The sequence below is a fragment of the Diceros bicornis genome, chromosome 18, assembly GCF_020826845.1.
Source record: "Diceros bicornis minor isolate mBicDic1 chromosome 18, mDicBic1.mat.cur, whole genome shotgun sequence".
In the NCBI taxonomy this organism is placed as follows: domain Eukaryota; kingdom Metazoa; phylum Chordata; class Mammalia; order Perissodactyla; family Rhinocerotidae; genus Diceros; species Diceros bicornis.
In genome coordinates, this window is record NC_080757.1 from 16,300,043 (window position 1) to 16,321,195 (window position 21,153).

The 21,153-nt window shown below is 40.4% G+C and overlaps 1 protein-coding gene across 1 annotated transcript in view; it reads left to right on the forward strand.

The window, feature by feature from the left end:
* The first annotated feature begins 12,080 nt into the window (after positions 1 to 12,080).
* YWHAE (tyrosine 3-monooxygenase/tryptophan 5-monooxygenase activation protein epsilon) overlaps positions 12,081 to 21,153 on the forward strand; it is a 39,511-nt gene continuing 30,438 nt past the window's right edge. The window contains exon 1 of the mRNA XM_058560145.1: positions 12,081 to 12,235. Within this exon, the coding sequence (XP_058416128.1) occupies positions 12,172 to 12,235 (64 nt within the window). The 5' untranslated portion in view covers positions 12,081 to 12,171. The remainder of the gene's footprint in view (positions 12,236 to 21,153) is intronic.

A 21,153-nucleotide genomic window follows, 5' to 3' on the forward strand; every position in this document is an offset into this window, starting at 1 on the left:
GAGGAAGATGGGCATGGATGTTAGCCCAGGGCCAACCTTCCTCAGCAAAAAGAGGAGGATTGCAACAGATGTTAGCTCAGGGCTAATCTTCCTCACACACACACATGAAATTGATGAATGGCATAAAGTATAGACCTAACTTCTCTCTAATTTACTCTTGTCCTCAAGCCACTTATTGGATAATCCTTTCTTATTGCTATGTCATGGAATCTTGAGAGGTTTGGAAGTGATGGGTTTTACATGTGATTTGGAGAATGGCGGAATCTATATCTGAACCAGCCACAAATGTAGAAGGGTGGAGATGCGATGGATTGCTCATGTGCCCATGCCTTTCTGGGCACCTGACAGGAGGATTGAGGACAGATGGCAGGACTGAGAGGAAGTGCCAAGGGAGCCATCTGTACTCCCATCTTTTGGAATTATAAGAATGTGGGTATTTTCCTGAGCGTCAAATGGACAGGACAATAAGTTGCTGGGCTGAACCCGCTTGCCTGTAATCTACCAAGAGGTGAAGTCCCGCAGAACCTGCCAAAGAACTTACACAGGTGTCCCCAGGAGAACCAGTCACTGACTGCCTGCCATATGTATACAACTAAGGAGAAGTTATTCCCTCAATGCAAATATGGTTCCAGATTAGGAAATTTATTAATATAATTAGCTATATTTACTCTTAAAGAAGAAACCATAGTTCATAAAAATAGAGCCTGAAAAAGCATCCAGTAAAAAAGTCAACACTCATTTTTAATAAACACTCTTACCAAATTAGAAATAGAAGAATCTCTTTAGCTTGATAAAAAAAACTATTTATCAGAAACCCATAGTAAACATCACCCCAATGGTGAAATATTAGAGACATTGCCATTAAAATCAGGAATTCAACAATAATACCCATTTTTATTTCTCTTATTCAATATTTCTCTGAAGCTCCATGTCTATGCAATAAGAAATGAGAAGTAAATAAGAACTACACATATTATAAAGGAAGAAACAAAAATTTCAGTACTTCACTCTGAAAAGCCAAGCCAATTAACTGAAAAACTATTAGAACTAGTAAGAAAGTTCAGTAAGGTAGTTGGATGCAAGATAACTATTCAAAAATCATTGATTCTCATATACCAGCAGTAACAATCAGAAATGAAAAGCAGGGGGAGACCCCATTTATAACATCAGTAGCCTCCCAAATACTTAGAAACAAAATTAACTAGAAATATGTAAAACTTCTATAAATCTAACTATACAACTATAATTAAGATCATACAAAAGAGACTTGGAAAAAATGGGAGAAAGGTATTCCTGAGTGGGAAGACTAATTTTTGAAAACATTTCCAATTCTCCCCTAATTAATCTATAAATTCAGGGCAATTCCAATCAAAATCAAAATGAATCTTGGGGCCGGCCCATGGCGTAGCAGTTAAGCACTCGCGCTCCGCTGCTGGTGGCCCGGGGTTGGGAACCCCGGGCGCGCAACGATGCACCGCTTGTCAGGCCATGCTGTGGTGGGGTCCCATATAAAGTGGAGGAAGATGGGCATGTATGTTAGCCCAGGGCCAGTCTTCCTCAGCAAAAAGAGGAGGATTGGCGTGCATGTTAGCTCAGGGCTGATCTTCCTCACACACACACAAAATCAAAGTGAATTTTGAGAGAACTTTTCAAGTTGATTCTCCAGTTCATCTGGAAGATTAATAGTACAAAATGAATGAAGTTTTTGGAAAAAAACACTTATCTTACCAGATAGGAAAATGTGCTATAAAGCTATTGTAATACATAATATCATACTGAAATAAGAATAGACAAACAGATCAGTGAAACTAAATAGAGAGATTCTAGGACACAAGAAAACTTGGTACATGGTAAAGATGCATTTCAAATTAGTTTGAGAAATAATGGATTTTTTTGTGTGTGTGTGAGGAAGATTGGCCCTGAGCTAACACCTGCCAATCTTCCTCTTTTTGCTGAGGAAGACTGGCCCCGGGCTAACATCCGTGCCCATCTTCCTCCACTTCATATGGCACGCCGCCACAGCATGGCTTGACAAGTGGTGCGTCGGTGCAAGCCTGGGTTCCGAACCGGAGAACCCCGGGCCGCCACAGCAGAGCACGCACACTCAACCGCCTGCGCCACCCAGCCGCCCCAATAATGGATATTTTTAAACGGCATTAGGCCTATTGATTTTTTTTTAAAAAGATCTCCATCTTCCCAAAACACAAAATTTCAATGATCTCAAAGACCTAAATGTTAGAAGCAAAACTGTAATAGAACAAGAAGAAAGTATAGGCAGATACTTTTGTACTGTTGAATGTCTGGAAGACTTTTAAAGCATGACACAAAATTGAGAGGCCCAAAAGGAAAAGATTGAAGGATGTGACTACAAAATATTTGAAACTTCTATAATTTAAAAGTCAGCATCAAGTTAAAAGCCAAATGACAAAGAAGAGGAAAATACTTGTATCACATAAAGCAGCCAAAGGAGTAACATCCATAAAATATAAAGAATTCCTATAAATAATAAAGAAAAGACAACTTAGAAAAATGTACAAGGATAGCAATAGACAAGTTACAGAAAAACACAAATGATAAAATCCTCAACCTCATTAAAAACCAAAAAAAAGCAAGTTAATGAGACATGATTCTCACCTCACCTATCAAATAGTCAAAAATTAAAAATATGATAATATCTTGTGTTGGAGAGATGTGGGATACTGGCAGTCTCACATACGATTGGATTATGTATAAATCAGTTTAACATTTTAAAAAGGCGATTTCACAGTGATCTTAAAGATTAAACTGTGCATACACAGGAGGCTTCTGGAGCTTGAGTAACGTTCTGTTTCTGGAATTGGATGCAGTTTACATGAGTTACCTTTATTTTGTGAAAAGTCATTCAGCTGTGCACTTACGATCTGTGCACTTTTCTGTTTGTAAATTATCATTCAATATAAAATTTGCCAAAAAAGTGTGCGTACTCTTTGACTTAATAACTTCCCTTTTATAAAATATTTTTTCCTTCTAGAAATACCGTGAGGGGGCCCACCCCGTGGCTTAGTGGTTAAGTGCTGGAGCTCCGCTGCTGGCGGCCCGGGTTCGGATCCCGGGCGCCCACCGATGCACCGCTTCTCCCCCCATGCTGAGGCCACATCCCACATACAGCAACTAGAAGGATGTGCAGCTATGACATACAACTATCTACTGGGGCTTTGGGGGGAAAATAAATAAATAAATAAAATTATTAAAAAAAAAAAAAAAGAAATACCGTGACGTATGTGCAAAGATATAAGGGGTTTGTTGCAGTATTATTTGTAGTAGCAAACATTTTTTTTTAAAGTATGCAGATTGTTTTTTGTCTTTTTATTTATTTTTTAAATATTTTTTAAATATTTTTTAAATAGTAGTATATAATTAAAGACTTTAATGAAAATACAAAAAAAAAGCTGAAAATAAAACGTCTATAATCTCTAAACAAAACAACCTTTTAATGTATTTTTCTAAGTATAATTGTATTTTTAACAATGCAATAAAACTAAATATGTGATTTTATTTCTTGGTTTTTACACTTAATCATACCTTGTGATAATTTTTCACCTGACGGCATATCTTCGTAAATACATTTAAATTGTAAAGGTAGTAGGGCCGGCCCGGTGGCATAGCAGTTAAATGCTCACGATCCACTGCTGGTGGCCAGGTTCGGATCCCGGGCGCACACCGACGGACCGCTTGTCAGGCCATGCTGTGGCGGCGTCCCACATAAAGTGGAGGAAGATGGGCATGGATGTTAGCTCAGGGCCAGTCTTCCTCAGCAAAAAGAGGAGGATTGGCATGGATGTTAGCTCAGGGCTGATCTTCCTCACACACACAAAAAAATTGTAAAGGTAGTATATATAAAAAAATTAAATTCAAAAAGATATAAAATAAAAATAGCCTATTTTTATACATAAAAACACAGTAATAACTTTTTTTAAAAGCATTAAACTGCAAGCTCCTGGAGGCAATGACTAATCATATTTTTTAATGTTTTATTTCCTTTTTGTAGTGCTTAGTACACTGCCATGTATCTGTGGATATCCTACTCAAGACAAGTCAAGTGAGTTCTTGTTTCTATTAAACCAAATTGTTCAATAAAGTTGGGAGACTCGTACTTAAAGATGTAACCTAATGACCTGGTGATTGTTTTAAAGGATTTTCAGTGGAGTGTGACATATCCATGAACATGGCAGGGGTGGGAAGTGCAGTGCCATACCATGAGAGCCACCTCAGTACAGCATCATGATCTTTTATATCTGTTTATGATCCCAGATGCTATATCAAAAATGGTTCTGTTTATATTTCTGTTGCCCTATCAACAATTTCTGTCCCTTTGCCTTCTGTTTGTTGAGAGAACAGGCAGTACAGTCAGAAAATCAATCTAGGGGCCGGCCCCGTGGCTTAGAGGTTAAGTGCGTGCGCTCCAGTGCTGGCGGCCCGGGGTTCGGATCCTGGGCGCGCACCGACGCACCGCTTCTCTGGCCATGCTGAGACCGCGTCCCACATACAGCAACTAGAAGGATGTGCAACTATGACATACAGCTATCTACTGGGCTTTGGGGGAATAAATAAATAAATAAAATTATTAAAAAAAAAAAAAAGAAAATCAATCTAGGTTTAAGATTTCTGCCTTCTTAGTAGTTTCTTAGGGAGAGGCACCTTTGGATAGACTTCAGCCAGTCTTGAGAGACACTGTTCAGGAGAGAGGACCCAGTAGTTAAAAGAAGGTTACCCCTGATCTCCTCGTGTCTGTGACAGCCCTGTGGTCAACCTGGCAGCAGGCCGGCTTTGTAGCCTGCGGTAGGTTTTGTGACCTTGTGGCCCAACTCTCTTATTTGGCCACCCCTATTGGCCCCTCATTTCTCTTAAATGACCACCCTCTACCTCTTAACTGCTCTTCTTCTCAAGAGAACCCTACCCTTGCTGCTTCCACTTTCTCACCTTCTTTGTGTTTCAACCAAACGCAGTCTGGCTTCCAAAAATCCTTTCGAAACTGCTCTTGAAGGTCACTAATGACCTAATTGCTATATCCAATGGTGTTTCCTCAGCTAATCTTGATGTCTCTGCAGAATTTAATACAACTGACCACCCCTTTATTTTTGAACTCTCCTCACTTGTATTTTATGACACTAACTTCTGACTCTCACTCAAGCTTGAACCATAGAAACATTAATAAATATAGATAATGTTAATTGAGTATCAGGTACTTTCCTGTAATCACCCACTTAATTCTCATTTGTGGAGAATTTCCTCATGAGGAAAATATCACCCCCATTTGATAGGTGAGAAAACTGAGGCTTGAAGTTGAGTAATTGGTTCCTATTGCACAGGTGATAAGGAGCCATTGAACCCAAGGAGTGCAAGAGCAGAGCCCAAGACCTTAGCTGCTGTGATGTGTCCGATAGAGCTGGAAGGGATTTCTAGAGGTCAGCAAATTCAGCTGCTGCTTCTGCAAAAAATGCCATTGGGATTTTGATAGGGATCGCATTGAATCTGTAGATCACTTTGGGTAGTATTATTATCTTAACAATACTGAATCTTCCAATCCAAGAACACAGAGTGTTTTGCCATTTATTTATGTCTTTAATTTCTTTCAGCAATGTTTTGTAGTTTTTCATGTATAAGTTTTTCACTTTCTTGGTCAGTTTATTCCTAAGTATTCTATTATTTATGATGTCATTGTAAACAGAATTGTTTTCTTTTCTTTTTTTTTTTTGTGAGGAATATCAGCCCTGAGCTAACATCCATGCTAATCCTCCTCTTTTTGCTGAGGAAGACCGGCTCTGAGCTAACATCTATTGCCAATCCTCCTCCTTTTTTTTTTTTTCCCCAAAGCCCCAGTAGATAGTTGTACGTCGTAGTTGCACATCCTTCCAGTTGCTGTATGTGGGACGCGGCCTCAGCATGGCTGGAAAAGCGGTGCGTCAGTGGGCGCCTGGGATCCGAACCCGGGCTGCCAGTAGCGGAGCTCGAGCACTTAACCACTAAGCCACAGGGCCGGCCCCAGAATTGTTTCCTTAATTTCTTTTTCGTATTGTTTATTTGCTACTGGGTAAAAATACAACTGATTTCGTCTGTTGATTTTGTATCCTCCAACTTTGCTGAATTCGTTTATTAGATTTTTTTTAAGTTTTAAAAAAATGCATCACTAGCACTTTATTTTATTTATTTTTAAAAATTTTTTGTTTATTGCAGTGACATTGGTTTATAATATTGTATAAATTTCAGGTGTACATCATTATACTTCTATTTCTGCATAGATTACATCATGTTCTCATTTATTAGTTCTAATAGTTTTTTTTGTGTGTGTGTGGAACATTTAGGATTTTCTACATATATGGTCATGTCTGTGAACAGAGATAATTTTACTTCTTCCTTTACAATTTGGATGCCTTTTATTTCTTTTTATTGCCTAATTGCTCTGCCTAGAATTTCCAGTGCTATGTTGAATAGAAGTGGTAAAGGGGGCATCTTTTCTTGTTTATGATCTTAGGGGGAAAGCTTTCAGTCTTTCACCACTGAGTATGATGTTAGCTGTGAGTTTTTTGTATTTGGATTTTGTTATGTTGAGGAAGTTCCCTTGTATTCCTAGTTTATTATTTTTGTATCATGAAAGGGTGTTGACTTTTGTCAAATGCTTTTTTGCTTCAATTGAGCTGATCATCTTTTTTCCCTTTATTATATTAATGTAGGATATTAATTACATTAATTGATTTTCTTGAAACATCCTTGCATTCCTGGTTTAAATCCCACTTGGTCATGGTGTATAATCCTTTTTATATGCTGCTGAATTTAGTTTGCCATTATTTTGTTGAAGATATTTGCACCTATATTCAGAAAAAATATTGGCATGTAGTTTTCTTTTCTTGTAGTGTCTTTGTCTGGCTTTGGGATTAGAGGCCAGTTAATGCTGGTCTAATAGAATGAGGTGAGAAGTATTCTACTTTTTGGAAGAGTTTAAGAAGGATTGGTGCTAATTCTTCTCTAAATGTTTGGTAGAATTCACTACCGACAGGCCGGCCCCCGTGGCTTAGCGGTTAAGTGTGTGCGCTCCGCTGCCGGCGGCCTGGGTTCGGATCCCGGGCACGCACCGACGCACCGCTTGTCAGGCCATGCTGAGGCCGCGTCCCAGATACAGCAACTGGAAGGATGTGCAACTATGACATACAACTATCTACTGGAGCTTTGGGGAGAAAAAGGGAAAAAAAGGAGTAGATTTGGCAATAGATGTTAGCTCAGGGCCGGTTTCCTCAGCAAAAGGAGGAGGATTGGCATGGATGTTAGTCAGGGCTGATCTTCCTCATAAAAAAAAAAAAAAAAAGAATTCACTACCGAAGCCATCTGGTCCTGGGATTTCTTTGTTGGGAGATTTTGCCTATTCCTTTTTTTCCCTATTGTGATAAAATATACATAACATAAAATTTAACATTTTCATCATCAGTTAGTGTACAGTTCGGTGGCTTAAGTATGTATGTTCACATTGTTGTGCTGTTGGGAGGTTTTTGATTACCGATTCAATATTCTTACTTGTTATACATCTATTCAGATTTTCTATTTCTTCTTGAGTTAGTTTTGGTAGTTTTTATGTACTATGTCTGTTTCTACACACGACATTTTGGATACCAAATGTGTGGATTTTCCACACCAAGCAATTTTCCAATTCTCTGTGGACACCAACTTAGTGTCCTACAATTTAATTCAATTCTGACACTACCTGGAGTTAGCACAGACCCACAAGACTCAGGTTAAGGGCTCAGTTCCACAAGACCACCCCTCACTTCAAACACCGATCTCAAGTATTGGTCCCACACCCACACTTCTTTCTGACTTAGCTACAAATCAGGAGTTCCCATGACCTCTTCCTCAGGTTTGATAATTTGCTATAATGGCTCACAGAGCTCAAGGAAGCACTTTACTTACTCTTACTGGTTTATTATAAAGGATATTAATAATTTTTTTATTATTATTTATTTTTCCCCCCAAAGCCCCAGTAGATAGTTGCATGTCATAGCTGCACATCCTTCTAGTTGCTGTATGTGGGACGCGGCCTCAGCATGGCCGGACAAGCGGTGCGTCGGTGCGCGCCCGGGATCCGAACCCTGGGCCGCCAGCAGCAGAGCGCATGCACTTAACCGCTAAGCCAGGGGGCCAGCCCTATAAAGGATATTATAAAGAATGCAAATGAACAGTCAGATGAAGAAACACACAGAGTGAGCTTCTGTCCCTGTATGGTTTGGGATGTGCCACTCTCCTGGCATGGATGTGTTCACCAACCTGGAAGCCCTCTGAGCCCCGTTAAGTTTTTTACAGAGGTTCTTTTACCTAGGTATGATTAAGTCATTGGCCATTGGTGACTGACTCAATCTCCAGCCTCTCTCTCATCCCTGGAGGTCAGAAGTTGGGTGAGTGGGGTTGAAATTTCTAATCCTCTAATCACCTTTGATTCCTCTGGCAACCAGCCCCCATCCTGATGCTATCTAGGGGAACACCAAGAGTCACCTCATTAGCATAAACTCAGGTATGACTGAAAGATGCTTATTGTAAATAACAAACAAAACTCCTCACCCCTATCACTTGGGGAAATTACAAGAGTTTTAGGAGTTCTATTCCAGGAACCAAGGACAAAGACCAAATATGTTATTTCTTATTATTTCAGGATGTCACAGTGTTTTTCTAGGAATTTGTCCATTTCATTTGTTATCCAATTTATTGGCGTACCAGTGTTAAAAATACTCCCTTACAATCCATATTTCTCTTTCTTTCTTTTTTTTTTTGGTGAGGAAGATCAGACCTGAGCTAATGTCCATCGCCAATCCTCCTCTTTTTGCTAAGGAAGACTAGCCCTGAGCTAACCATCTTACTCTATTTTGTATATGGGATGCTGCCACAGCATGACTTGACAAGCATTGAGTAGGTCCGTGCCCGGGATCTGAACCTGTGAACTCTGGGACGCTGAAGTGGAGCGTGCAAACTTAACCACTATGCCACCAGGCTGGCCCTTAATCCATATTTCTGTAAGGTCGGTAGTAATGTCCCCACTTTCTTTTTTTTTTAGGAAGATTGGCCCTATGCTAACATCTGTTGCCAATCATCCTCTTTTTCCTTTTTTCTCCCCAAAGCCACAATACATAGTTGTGTATCATAGTTATAGAGTTGTAGCTCTTCTATATGGGACGCCACCTCAGCATAGCTTGATGAGTGGTGAGTAGGTCCGTGCCCAGGATCTGAACCGGCAAACCCCAGGCCACCAAAGCAGAAGGTGTGAACTTAACCGCTACCCCACCAGGCTGGCCCCAGCCCACTTTCATTTCTGATTTCAGTAATTTGACTCTTCTTTTTTTCTTAGTCAATCTTCTTTTTTTCTTAGTCAGTCTTCTTTTTTTCTTAGTCAATGTATCTAAAGGTTTTTCAATTTTGTTAATCTTTTTAAAAAACCAAATTTTGGTTTGTTGATTTTTTTTCTATGTTATTTATCTTCACTTTAATCTTTATTATTTCTTTCTGCTAGCTTTGGGTTTACTTTGTTCTGTTTGTAGTTCCTAAGGTGTACAGTTAGGTTACTAACTTGAGATCTTTCTTTCTTTTTTTTTTTTTGTGAGGAAGATCTGCCCTGAGGTAACATCTGCCAATCCTCCTCTTTTTGCTGAGGAAGACTGGCCCTGGGCTAACATCCATGCCCATCTTCCTCCACTTTATATGGGATGCTGCCACAGCATGGCTTGCCAAGCGGTGCGTCGGTGCGCACCCGGGATCTGAACCAGTGAACCCTGGGCCGCCGCAGCAGAGCATGCGCACTTAACTGCTTGCACCACCGGGTCAGCCCCGAGATCTTTCTTTTTTAATGTAAGCATTTACCACTATAAATTTCCTTCTTAGTACCATTTTTGCCACATCTCATAAGTTTTGGTATATTGTGTTTTTGTTTTTATTCATCTCAAGGTATTTTCTCACTTCCCTTGTGATTTCTTCTTTGACCCATCAGTTATTTAAGAATGTTATTTCATTTCCACATATATGTTAATTGTCCAGTTTTCCTTCTGTTATTGATTTTTAGCTTCATTCCATTGTGGTAGGACAAGATACTTCATATGATTTCAACTTTTAATATTTAAGACTTGTTTTATGGCGTAACATATGGTCTTCAGTTCCTTAACTTTACAGATGAACATGAAGCTCAGAGGTGAAATGACTTGCTGAAGGTCACACATTTATTTAGTTATAGAATTAGGACTAGAACCCAAGTTTTTGATTTTCAGTCTTTTACCATTGAAATTTAATATTTGTTACAAGTGTGAAGGGGCTTAGTTTGGAATGCAGTAAGGAGCCATCCAGTCTCCTCTGCTGGCTCTTCTGCTTTCACCTATCTCTTAAAAGTAGGTATTTTCCAAGGTTTTGTGTATGGTCCTCTTCTACCTCTACACACTCTCCAGCTGCTTCCACGGCAGCCTCCCTTCAGTTTGGAATGCCAGTCCACCTTTCCATTTCCACGCTGGTTATTTCTACCTGTGAGATCTTTGAGAACCTTAGAACCAACATGTGCTAAAAGGAACTCGTGTTTTCCTCTGCATTCCATCACCAAACTTTCCTAGTATTCCTACTTTTTGTTAATGGTATTGCCATTCAGTATCCCAGTGATTCAAGGTGGGAAGATGGAAAGTCAATTTTAATTTTTTGTCCCCTCACAAGATCTCTACATCTGATCAGCTACAAACTCTTCTGGCTTCCGTCTGCAGTACTTACTATTCCTGTTTGTCCTTTCCTTCCTATTTTCACTGCTACCGTCTATTACCTTTTGCCTGCATTATTGTAGTATAGCCTGAGAATTTATCCTCCTCTTTAATCACTGCTCTGTACAACATATTAGTTTTCTAAAGTATAACTATGATGGTGTCATCCTCCATGCAAAATCATCAAAAAATAGCTTGTGCCCACTGAATAAGGTGCAAACTTCTTAGCTTGCCATCCAAGGCTCTTCATAATTAGGTTCCAACCTACTTTTTATTCTACATTTACTGCAGACCCCACCACACAGCTTATGTTCTAGTTACCTGAGCTTCAGTCTTGCAACAGATATGGTATTGAGTACAAGGTGCTAGGAATCCATTGGGAAGCAAAACAGCTTCTTTCCTGTGTGAAGCAATTTCCCTTCCTGTCTCCTCAATCTTAATTTGATCTTCGTCTCACTCTTCTGCACCTTGCACTCCAGACCAGACTCCTTTTTTTTTTTTTTTTAAAGATTTTATTTATTCATTTTTTTCCCCCCAAAGCCCCAGGAGATAGTTGTATGTCATAGCTGCACATCCTTCTAGTTGCTGTACGTGGGACTCGGCCTCAGGTTGGACGGAGAAGTGGTGCCTTGGGGCGTGCCTGGGATCCGAACCTGGGCCGCCAGCATCAGAGCGCATGCACTTAACCGCTAAGCCACGGAGCCAGCCCCAGACCAGGCTCCTTGAACAACTTCCCTGTTCCTATCCATGGTGGGCCTAAGGGGAAAAAGAAAGCTAAAGGGCAGGAAAAAAAAAAGATGGCGAAGTGCGAGGGTGAAGTTGAGGTGTGAAAACTGGAGCCCCCTTCTCCCACCAACCATAGCAGGTCCCAACTCTTTACCTGGGGTCAAAAGGGTCTAAACAGGCCCAGGATGGGGCTTGGCTGAGAAAACAGGGCAAAGTAGGAGAGAGAGCAAGGTGGTTTCAGTGAGGAAGGCCTGCCATTACAAAAACAGTTACAGCCTCCGGCTTTCTCTGCCCCCAGTCAGGCGTCCGCCCTCGCTCAGGGCCCAGGCTCTCTCGCTCACTCTCTTCAGGAGCTGTCCAAGCCAGCCTCGCCTCTGGCGTCCCTCGCTCCCTCGGGGCTGCTCTCCCTCTCCGCAATCGCAGTTCCCGCCTCAGCCCTCTGGCGCCCGCTGAGCCCACGGAGGAGGGGCGTCTTGCTGGTTCCAGTCTCTTAGGGCGCCGAGCTCCCGGACCCGCCCCCCGCGCCAGTTGCCAGGGAGCGGTTGCCATAGAGCTGAGCAGTTGTCCGCGTGCGCAGGCGGAAGTCCCGGATTGAGGCGCCGCCATTTTTGCTGCCCGGACGCGGAGCGAGAGGCTGAGAGAGTCGGAGACGCTATCCGCTTCCATCCGTCGCGCAGACCCTGCCGGAGCCGCTGCCGCTATGGATGATCGGGAGGATCTGGTGTACCAGGCGAAGCTGGCCGAGCAGGCTGAGCGATACGACGGTGAGTTGGGGGGGCAACGGGGGGCTGGAATTCTCGGACCCTCTGCCGCCGCCCACAGAGGCCAGGAGCAGGAGACAAAATGGCGGCGTCGTCTCCGAGCCTGGCCCGGGGATGTGGATTCGGGAAGCAGGAAATGGCCTGTGGGCTCCCGGAGCGGTGGGAGGCTCCAGGCCCAGGAATGTGACCCCTTCGGCGTCCTCAGCTGCAGACACTCTCGAGCCAGGAGGCCGAGGCCATAGGGTGGAGGAGTTGGTTGTAAAATGGCGGCTTGGGGGAGGGCGAGTCCCGGGGCGGGGGAGGGGGAGGAGATGGCGGGTGCTGTCTCCGGGCGAGCAGTCCTCAGGGGAGCTTCTGGGCTAGTCTTGGGATGTGGAAAACAATTGGGTGGGGAGATGGAAGAAGAAACACTCGCCACATGGGGGAGAGTGGCGACCGGGAGCTGTAGCGCGGGCGCCTTTCAGGGAAATATGGCGGGTGGGGGCGGTGGCTTTTCTCTGGAGGCCCAATGTGGGGCGGCGGCTGTGGAGTCTCACAAAGGAGAACCTTTGCGAGCAGAGGGGTTCCTTGGGCTTGTGGTGGGGGGCAGTCTTGGAGGAGGGTGGGGTAAGGGGAGAGTGGGAATCACTGCACTTCATCCTTGGGCGGAGGCCAGCTGAGATGCTGCGATCGGATTTCTTTCCCGTAGGCCGGCACACCTTGGAGTGAGGGGCTTTTAGGCTTTACGTTCAACCTCGCCGTCTTTTGGCGGAGGTCTGGAAGGACCTCACTCACGCTCCCTTTCTTCGGACTCATCCCGGAGAGCTCGAAGGTCCTGTAATCATTTTCTGGCTCCATAAGCTGTGGATTCTGGTGGATAGAACGCTGAACAGGAAACAAGGAGACCATGACTTCTGGTCCCTTTCCCATGCTTGTGCCTCAGTCTGCCAGTTTGTAAAAATGATGACTTTCCTGTTTACACGCACCGTTATGACAATGGAAAGACCTGTTGAAAAATAAAGTTATTTCAGATAACGTTGAGTAACTGTATTTTGGTTGTCACCCGTCTGGGAGTGCCCGTTCATTGGGGATCTTAACCAATCCCACGCCCTCAGTTGAGGCTTGGGTTTTTGGATTATGAACGTAGGGGATCCCAGCAGATCCTATTTTCTTTTTTCCATTTTAAATAAGAGATTTGAGGTACAGATTTGAACAGTTTTTCTTTGCTCCTTTGCCCCAGAGGTTCTTTAGTCATTTTTGAGAACTTTATCTCAATGTGTGTAGTGTCTGTTTAGTCAGTCCCAGGCTGCTTTGTTTAATTGCTCCTCCCCCCATTTTGGACCTAGGTACTTGAATTACTTCCACATCCTTTAAACTGTAGTATTATAAAAACAAGAAATCATGTATGTGCTTCTGTGGTTTTAATGCTGTTGTAGGGTGAGACATAGTTGGAATCAAATGCTATAGATCTTTAGACTTCTTTTAATTACCTAAGCTTCTTTTTAAAAATGTTATGTAGGGCTTTTTCCTTGATGCCAGTTTGGTCATATGAATAGCCTCAGGGCTGGTCTCTGTATCATCATACATTAGGATTCAGGAATTTGAAAATTAAGAGAAAAGACCTCGAACTGAAACCTAGGAAAGGTACTGTACTAAATTTCATTTTGTAAATCCTTAAATTACTCTTTGTATTGAACAAGGTTCCTGTGGGCAGGGGGAGGGGAATAAGATGGGGAAGTACAGCTCAAGGTCAGATTTGTCTTTATTTCAGTGTTTAGAAGTCAAACAAATGCTCATAATGGAAGTTTTTTTTCTTCTTCCCCATCATGCCCCAAATAGGTTCACCTCTTAATCTATCAGTGCCCTTGGGAGGAAACATGAAATTATATTTGAGTGCTTTCTGTTTTGTAGAATTTTAGCCTTTTAGTAAACTTGCTGTGATAACCAAAAAGGGCGTAGAGGAAGGTTTTTTTTTTTTTTTTAAACTTGTTTTAAAAACCGACTTGGAAGCTCATGATTGTAGCTCCCAAATAGGTGACAGTTTAGTGATAATCATATTTTGGTGTTGAGTGCTGAGGCTTTTTGACCAAAGCCTTCATTATTTAACATAGGACTCTTTAGATAAAGCCATTTCGTTACGTTGTGTAAACGTTAGGTGTCTCCTTAAGGATCTGCCAGGTGGGAAGGAACTCCAGTGACTGTTGGGCATGAGATAGGGATTCACTGGAAAGGAAGAAGAGGAAGACACTCCTCAGGAATCAGCCACTGCCTGTGTCAACTCCTTTATTGGGTGCAATAATTCATTTTTGTTTGTGCCAAGTGATCCCATAGTTTTAGTCACCAAACAATTTATCAGGTGTGGGGAATGGAAGAAGGTGAGAGTGCATTTGAATGATTTGGTTTTGTATAAATGCTGGCTTTTCTCTTTGTTCCTGCAGTACCTTTATCTTTTGTTTTGCATGGTATGTTGAACCTTATTTGTATTGTTTAACTCTATTCTGGGGAATTGGAATCAATTTATGTGGATTATTTAATGGTACTGGAGGAAGAGTTAAGCTCTGTTCAGGAAAAGGACAGTTTGAGGTGGTGGATGGGATATATTGAAGTTTGAGGCTAGGAGTTCACCCTTAACAAGTCAGTAGATTAAGGAATAGTTTTTGTATCATCCGTAGCCATATTAAGGAAGTCCCATCACCTTTAAGCAGTCCTGAACTAAGTCTTAACCTTCCCATATATCTGAATCACATTAATACAGAAAAGTTGGGAATATAGCAGGAAAAAAGATGAGTACTTTTCACATTTTTTGAGAGTAGAGGGGTAGCATAAACTCTATTTGGGTTTGTGGAGTAGTTGCTCGTTTTGTCCTTTCCTCCCCTTTCTTCTCTTTGTGATGATTGGCCCCATGTGAGATGTAGGGATAAAGTTTTGATGGTCACATTTGATTCACTGTGTGTGTGAATGCATCTGTTCTGAGTCACTTGAGAGCTATCCTTTTAAAACACCAGAACTCTTTTCTAGCTTATTCTTGGTAGTCAGTGAAGGGTTTGGGGTATGTTTTCAATTAACTCCTTAATACATGTCTTGTTAGGGAAAAAATGGGTAATAGTAAATTAACTGTAGTGATGAGTTTAAAAACACAGGTTAATTATCGATTCTTTGACTATAGGCCAGTAATAATTTTCATTATTGCTATTTCAGTTAATGCTGAGATTAATTGCTTTTTCAGTTAATAGAGTTAACTTTATTAAATACATTTTTTCTCCTGCCTAAATGTAAGCAAAATTACATAATTTTAGATATGTAAATTTGGATAATGCAATTTTGAAAATCCCTTCTACAGGTTGCTTTTAGTCGTTGTATTTAAAGCAGATGCTCTTTTGTGTATACTTTAGGCTTTTGTATTGTGTACATTGGACGTATTTAAATCTGTTCTGTTGGCTCACGAAACTATGGACCATAATAAAATCGTGAGTCATTGCAATTTGAGGTGGTGGGGTCAATTCTTATTACTGTGGACATTCCTAGGCCCCCTTTTTACCTTTATGTGAATAGATCTCAATTTGAATTCTGGGTGTGGGGAAGAACACTTATGGCAAGTATTACTGAGCAAATTTTGGATTCAGTGAGTACAAGCACACACATTAAAAGTCCATACAAACAAGTAGGCTTTTCATAATTGTTTTGTAGCTTGGTCAAGGGAATATGAAATATTTAAAAAATTTCTTGACTTTAACCTGGTATCGCAAATGAAATTTCAGCTCAGTAAATTAATGTATCTCATTTTACAAATGAGTTTCAAATACTTTAAGAAACTGATCTGAAAGCAAGATTCTTTTGAAAAGAGGGCCGTAAGGCTGATTTTGTGGGATTTTTTTTTTTTACCTTATTTAAGAAAAGGGTGTGTGTGTATTTGAACAGTGATGACAGGCGTAGGGTAGAGGTTAAATTTTTAAACTTTATATAATGCCATATTTATATAGAACTTCACATTTTGTAGACCACTTTTACAAACCTTTTTACTTCTTTTGTATAACATTGAGGTAGGTAGTGGTGTTTTCATTTGATGGTTCAGGAAAGTGAATTTGAGAAGATTTGGTGATTTTTTTTTTTTTCTGTGTCACGACTAGTTGACTAGAAAATTGCAAAGCCAGAACTTGTCTGTCTGCTGACCTTTAGACCAGTACCCTTATTTCTTCTGAGTGACCCACAAAAGCCCTATGTGTAAGTAAAGTGGTGCCATGGGGTGTGTGGGGGGGTTAATGCTTATTTCTTTAGTAGTTGCTTCAAATAATAATGTCTTGGTGTTTATGACTTTGCTAGTATCCATCATGAATAGTAGATAAAATATTTTCGTACTTTTCTAAAGAAACCTCGTGCTTTCTTTCCAAAACAATCCCATCTCAAGGCAGAGTGAATGAAGTTAGAATGAGGAATTTTAGGTAATCTCAGAATGTGTGTTTGCATACAGGTTCCTCGGTTTATCACAGTGTGTGTACTGGGGTATCCATGCATTCCCCCCCCCCCCAAAGCCCCAGTAGATAGTTGTATGTCATAGCTGCACATCCTTCTAGTTGCTGTATGTGGGATGCGGCCTCAGCATGGCCGGAGAAGCGGTGCGTCGGTGCGCGCCCGGCATCCAACCCCGGGCCGCCAGCATCGGAGCGTGAGCACTTAACTGCTAAGCCACGGGGCAGGCCCCCCACGCATTTTTGTATAAGTAGTTTTAAGACATTTCTCCTCCTCACTTTATTTTTTTTTTTATAATTTTATTTATTTTTTCCCCCAAAGCCTCAGTAGATAGTTGTTTGTCATAGCTGCATTTCCTTCTAGTTGCTGTATGTGGGACGCCGCCTCAGCATGGCTGGAGAAGCAGTGCGTTGGTGCGCGCCCGGGATCCGAACCCCGGGCGGCCAGCAGCAGAGCGCGCACACTTAACCGCTAAGCCAGGGGGCCGGCCCTCTCCCCCTCACTTTTGTCTTAATGGATGCAGCCCTTAAGTTAATGATGTAGTTGTAAAACTTTTAGGAGGGGGAAAGGTAGACAAATGACTCACAAATGTTGTTCCAAATAGTAGCCTAGATAGCTGTCAAACAATCCATTAAGGGGTAGTGAGGAACCCACGCAAAGTGGGTATTTTTACTGTTTTTGAAATGGACATTTAACAGTTTGATACAATTAAATACTGTTATATGCAAGTTGACAAATTGGTTTGCCAACATAAGTTTATGGTTTGAGCTTATTAACTAAAATGTTCATGCTAGTCATGCTCCTAGGAACATTTCAGAAGCTCGTTTAAATTTACTAAATTGTAGTAACAATTGCCGTAATAATAAAAGGGTCCTCATAATTTATCATCCAAATCAGGCTACCTTGAAGTGAAGGGGTGCCGGTTTGTAATAGTGCTGGGACAGTAGGCATAAACTGGTATTGTCCTGAGCTGCAAACTTGCCCAGTGGTCATCCTACTTAGGACCGTTTGTTACTGCTAGTTGTCTCATTTAGATTTATACAGAAGTTTCCTAAGCCTCGTCCGTGCCTCTACCACAGAGATATCTTAAATCTAAGTCCCCAGATGATTGGTTTCCTTCTTTCTCAAATGAAGTTAACATTTGGCAGAACGTAAGACAAATAAGGCAAAGTGAACAATTTCCTCCTTCTAGTCCCCTCTTGCCCAAATGGGAACTGGAAAAGTCAAGGACGTAGTAGTTGCTGAAAATAGAGCTTGCTGGCATACCAACTAGTCAATCTGACTGATAGTGTCAAAGCCAAGTACGATAGTTTTGTGTGTGTGTACCTTGAGCTAGATCTGTGTTTAAGAATACTTAGGTGTTAGCAACAGTGTCCTAAGCTCAGAATTTTTTCCCCCAAATATGTTTTAAAAGTCTTACCCACATCTTATTAAGACCATTCTGTCTAGAACACCGAATCCTGTATAGTTTAGAAAACCTATGACCATGATCCTTGTTTATCTTTTTTGAAATTTAGTTTTGAAATTATTGTCCTTTCTTCCAGTGATGCATCACAATAGCTGGGCAGATGTGTCACTGGTAGGCTTGATTTGTGATCAGGTCAGGATTTTATCTAGCTAAAGCAATATGAAATGTGTGTAACTCTTTTCTTCACTTATGTATAAAATTTGAAGGAGAAATGTTACACTGTGAATAAAAGGACTATTTTATACATTGGCAGGTGTGGTGTAATGCAGAGGCCTTGGAATCATCTGGATTCATCCGTCTATAGAATGGCGATTAATGATTTCTGCCTTGCCTGCTAATTTACTGGGTTAAGAAATTGTGGGGTTTTGTAAACTGCAAAGTATAATACTTGTCAGGTAGTATTATTTGTTGTGAAAAATTCCTGTTACCCATTGTGAAAGATAAAGGAAATGTTTTTGCTGCTGATCTGCTGTGGTCATATTAAAAAATAACCTGCCTTTTTTGAGTTATTCTTAGCAAGCGTACTCTCATGGGTTTAGTCTCTAAATTACATTTGCATAAAGAAAGATTAGTTCTGAAAATAAAATCCTTAATCTTAACTCATATGTGAACATTTGCATATCCAGACAATGAAGGTTGTCCAGACTTATTCCTAAGCAGTATAATCTATACTTTGGTCATTTTGAGCTGGTATGTAGTTCTTTTGATATTAATTCCAGGTTAATATTCAGGAGAATATACCTATCACCCTAGCAAATATAACAAGTGTTGTGTATGGATTTGGGATAGGTTCCATAGTATGAAAATGTAATGTAAATCAGTGTTAAAATATTTGCATGTTAGCAGTCTCAGATAGTGACTAGGAACATGATATTACACATAACTAATTTTGTGAAATGTGATTCTAAAGGCTTAGTGTAAGCTTTGGGCAGTGAATGGGTTCTGATTAATAGAAAGCTGCCAATTAAATACTACTTAATCCTTGGTGATTAGTCACTTGAGGACTTGGTGGGACCTTGGAATGGTTGTTAACACCTTTGTGTTGTAGAAATGTTGTGTCCTACCTTAGAATTTGTGACTAATTTTATTTGTTTATGATAGGTTAAATTATGAATCAAGCAGTAGGAGTTTATAATAGGATGAAAATTTCAGAACATTGTATGCTCTTCAACTAGAAAATATCACTTATGACAGTTATAATTTAGTTTTTATGGATTTTTTAAGTTATTCATTGATACGAAATGTTTTTCTGTGCAGAATAGACTTTTCTCCCCCACAACTTTAAAATATGTTGCTATAAAAGTGCTGACATTTTGATGAGGGTTCCTTGGCTGTTCAAAGACTTAGGAAAATAAGTCAAAGTAATAGTAAATCTGAACAAATAGTATAACCCTTCTCCTAATCTGTATCAATACAAGGTTATTTCTGGTTATATTTTTCCTGATGTATTCCAAAACAAAATTTCAGAGTTTTTTTTTGTGTCTTTTCTAATTCTACAAAAATTGTGTAGAGATTTAGATATTGAGCTCTGTTTTTCCCTCTTTTTTTGCGTACATCGGTGTCTTAGGTCATGTCATTTACCTCCTCATTTACATTTTACTTTCTACCTCTACTTTCTCTGTACCTCATCTTTTTGGTTCTGCTACAGTTAAACACGTTTAGCTGCTTGAGGAAGTTATCTTCTCAAAATCTAGGAGGAGAAATCTCCTGTTTTGATGGAGTAAGGGATTCGCCCCCCCCCAATGTTGAAACTGATGGTAGAGTACCTTTCTGCAGTCAGAATTGTAGAATCTGAGTAAAAAGTTATCTTGTTTTTCTACCTAGAAGGAGCTAATTGAGAAGCTTTTAAAGTTCTTTAGAAGGCTAAATAATTTGTTTTTTCCTTTTTCTAGGGAAAGTATGAGCTTAATATTTTAGAGTGAGAGGCTTCCCTGCTTAGGCTGGTACATGAAGAAGAAAAATTGTACATACATGAGTGTCAAGATTATTGTGTTTTGAAAAGCCTTAGCATTCAGTGTTAAAAAGGCATTTGACAAATACATATTGAGTGCCGACTATGTACCAGGCACTGTTCTAGACACTTGGGATTCATTAGTCAACAAAATAGACAAAAGATCTCTTCAAGGAGCTTATGTTTGTAGTGAATGTATAAATGCTTTTAGAATTTTTCTTTTGTTAGTATGTGTAATTAAGAGTTAATTTGAATAGTCAACAACAACAATGGTGTTTGCTGTAAAGTAGGGCACTATACAGGGCACTGGTTCCTGTCCCATATCAAAGACTGTTGAAAGCTACATGCTTTCTTCATTGACTACTAGTGTCAAGTGGTGCTAACAAATTGAAAAGCTTCTTTAAAAAAATATTTTCATTGATTCTGATAATAAAACTCCATAAAAATAATATCATCTACTATTTATTGACCACTATGCCAGGTCCTTACCATTCTCTCAATCCTCAAAAACAACCCTGCAAAGTAGTTACCACCCATTTTACAGGTAAGAATTAAGAACCTTAGGAAAGGTGAGAACAAGCAGGTAACATACTGGGATTCAGCCAAATCTGTTTCACTCCCCAGCTAATAATCCATCTGGTTCCATACTTGTATGTAAACATTAGTCCAAACCGCTTGAAGCTTTATTTCTGTTCCTTAGATATTTTTGTGATTAAAGGTTGATTTGAACAGTGTTTTTTGGCTTTCTCTTTGTTTAGTGTTATCCTGCATATGTGAAGAAGACAGAAGGGTATGTAGGTGGAGTATATTTTCTAGTGGAGAAGCAACAAGAGATAGTAGAATGAGCACTGAACCAGAATTCATTAAATTTAGGGGAGATCTGTCATGTCCAGGTTTTCTCTCTTGACTGCTATCCCTTTAGATATATCTTTTAGTTTCAGGACCTGTCTTTCTCATCTATATGAGAGATTTCTGAAAGTATTTTTGTTTTGTTTTGTTTTTGTGAGGAGATCAGCCTTGTGCTAACATCTGCCAATCCTCCTCTTTTTTTTGCTG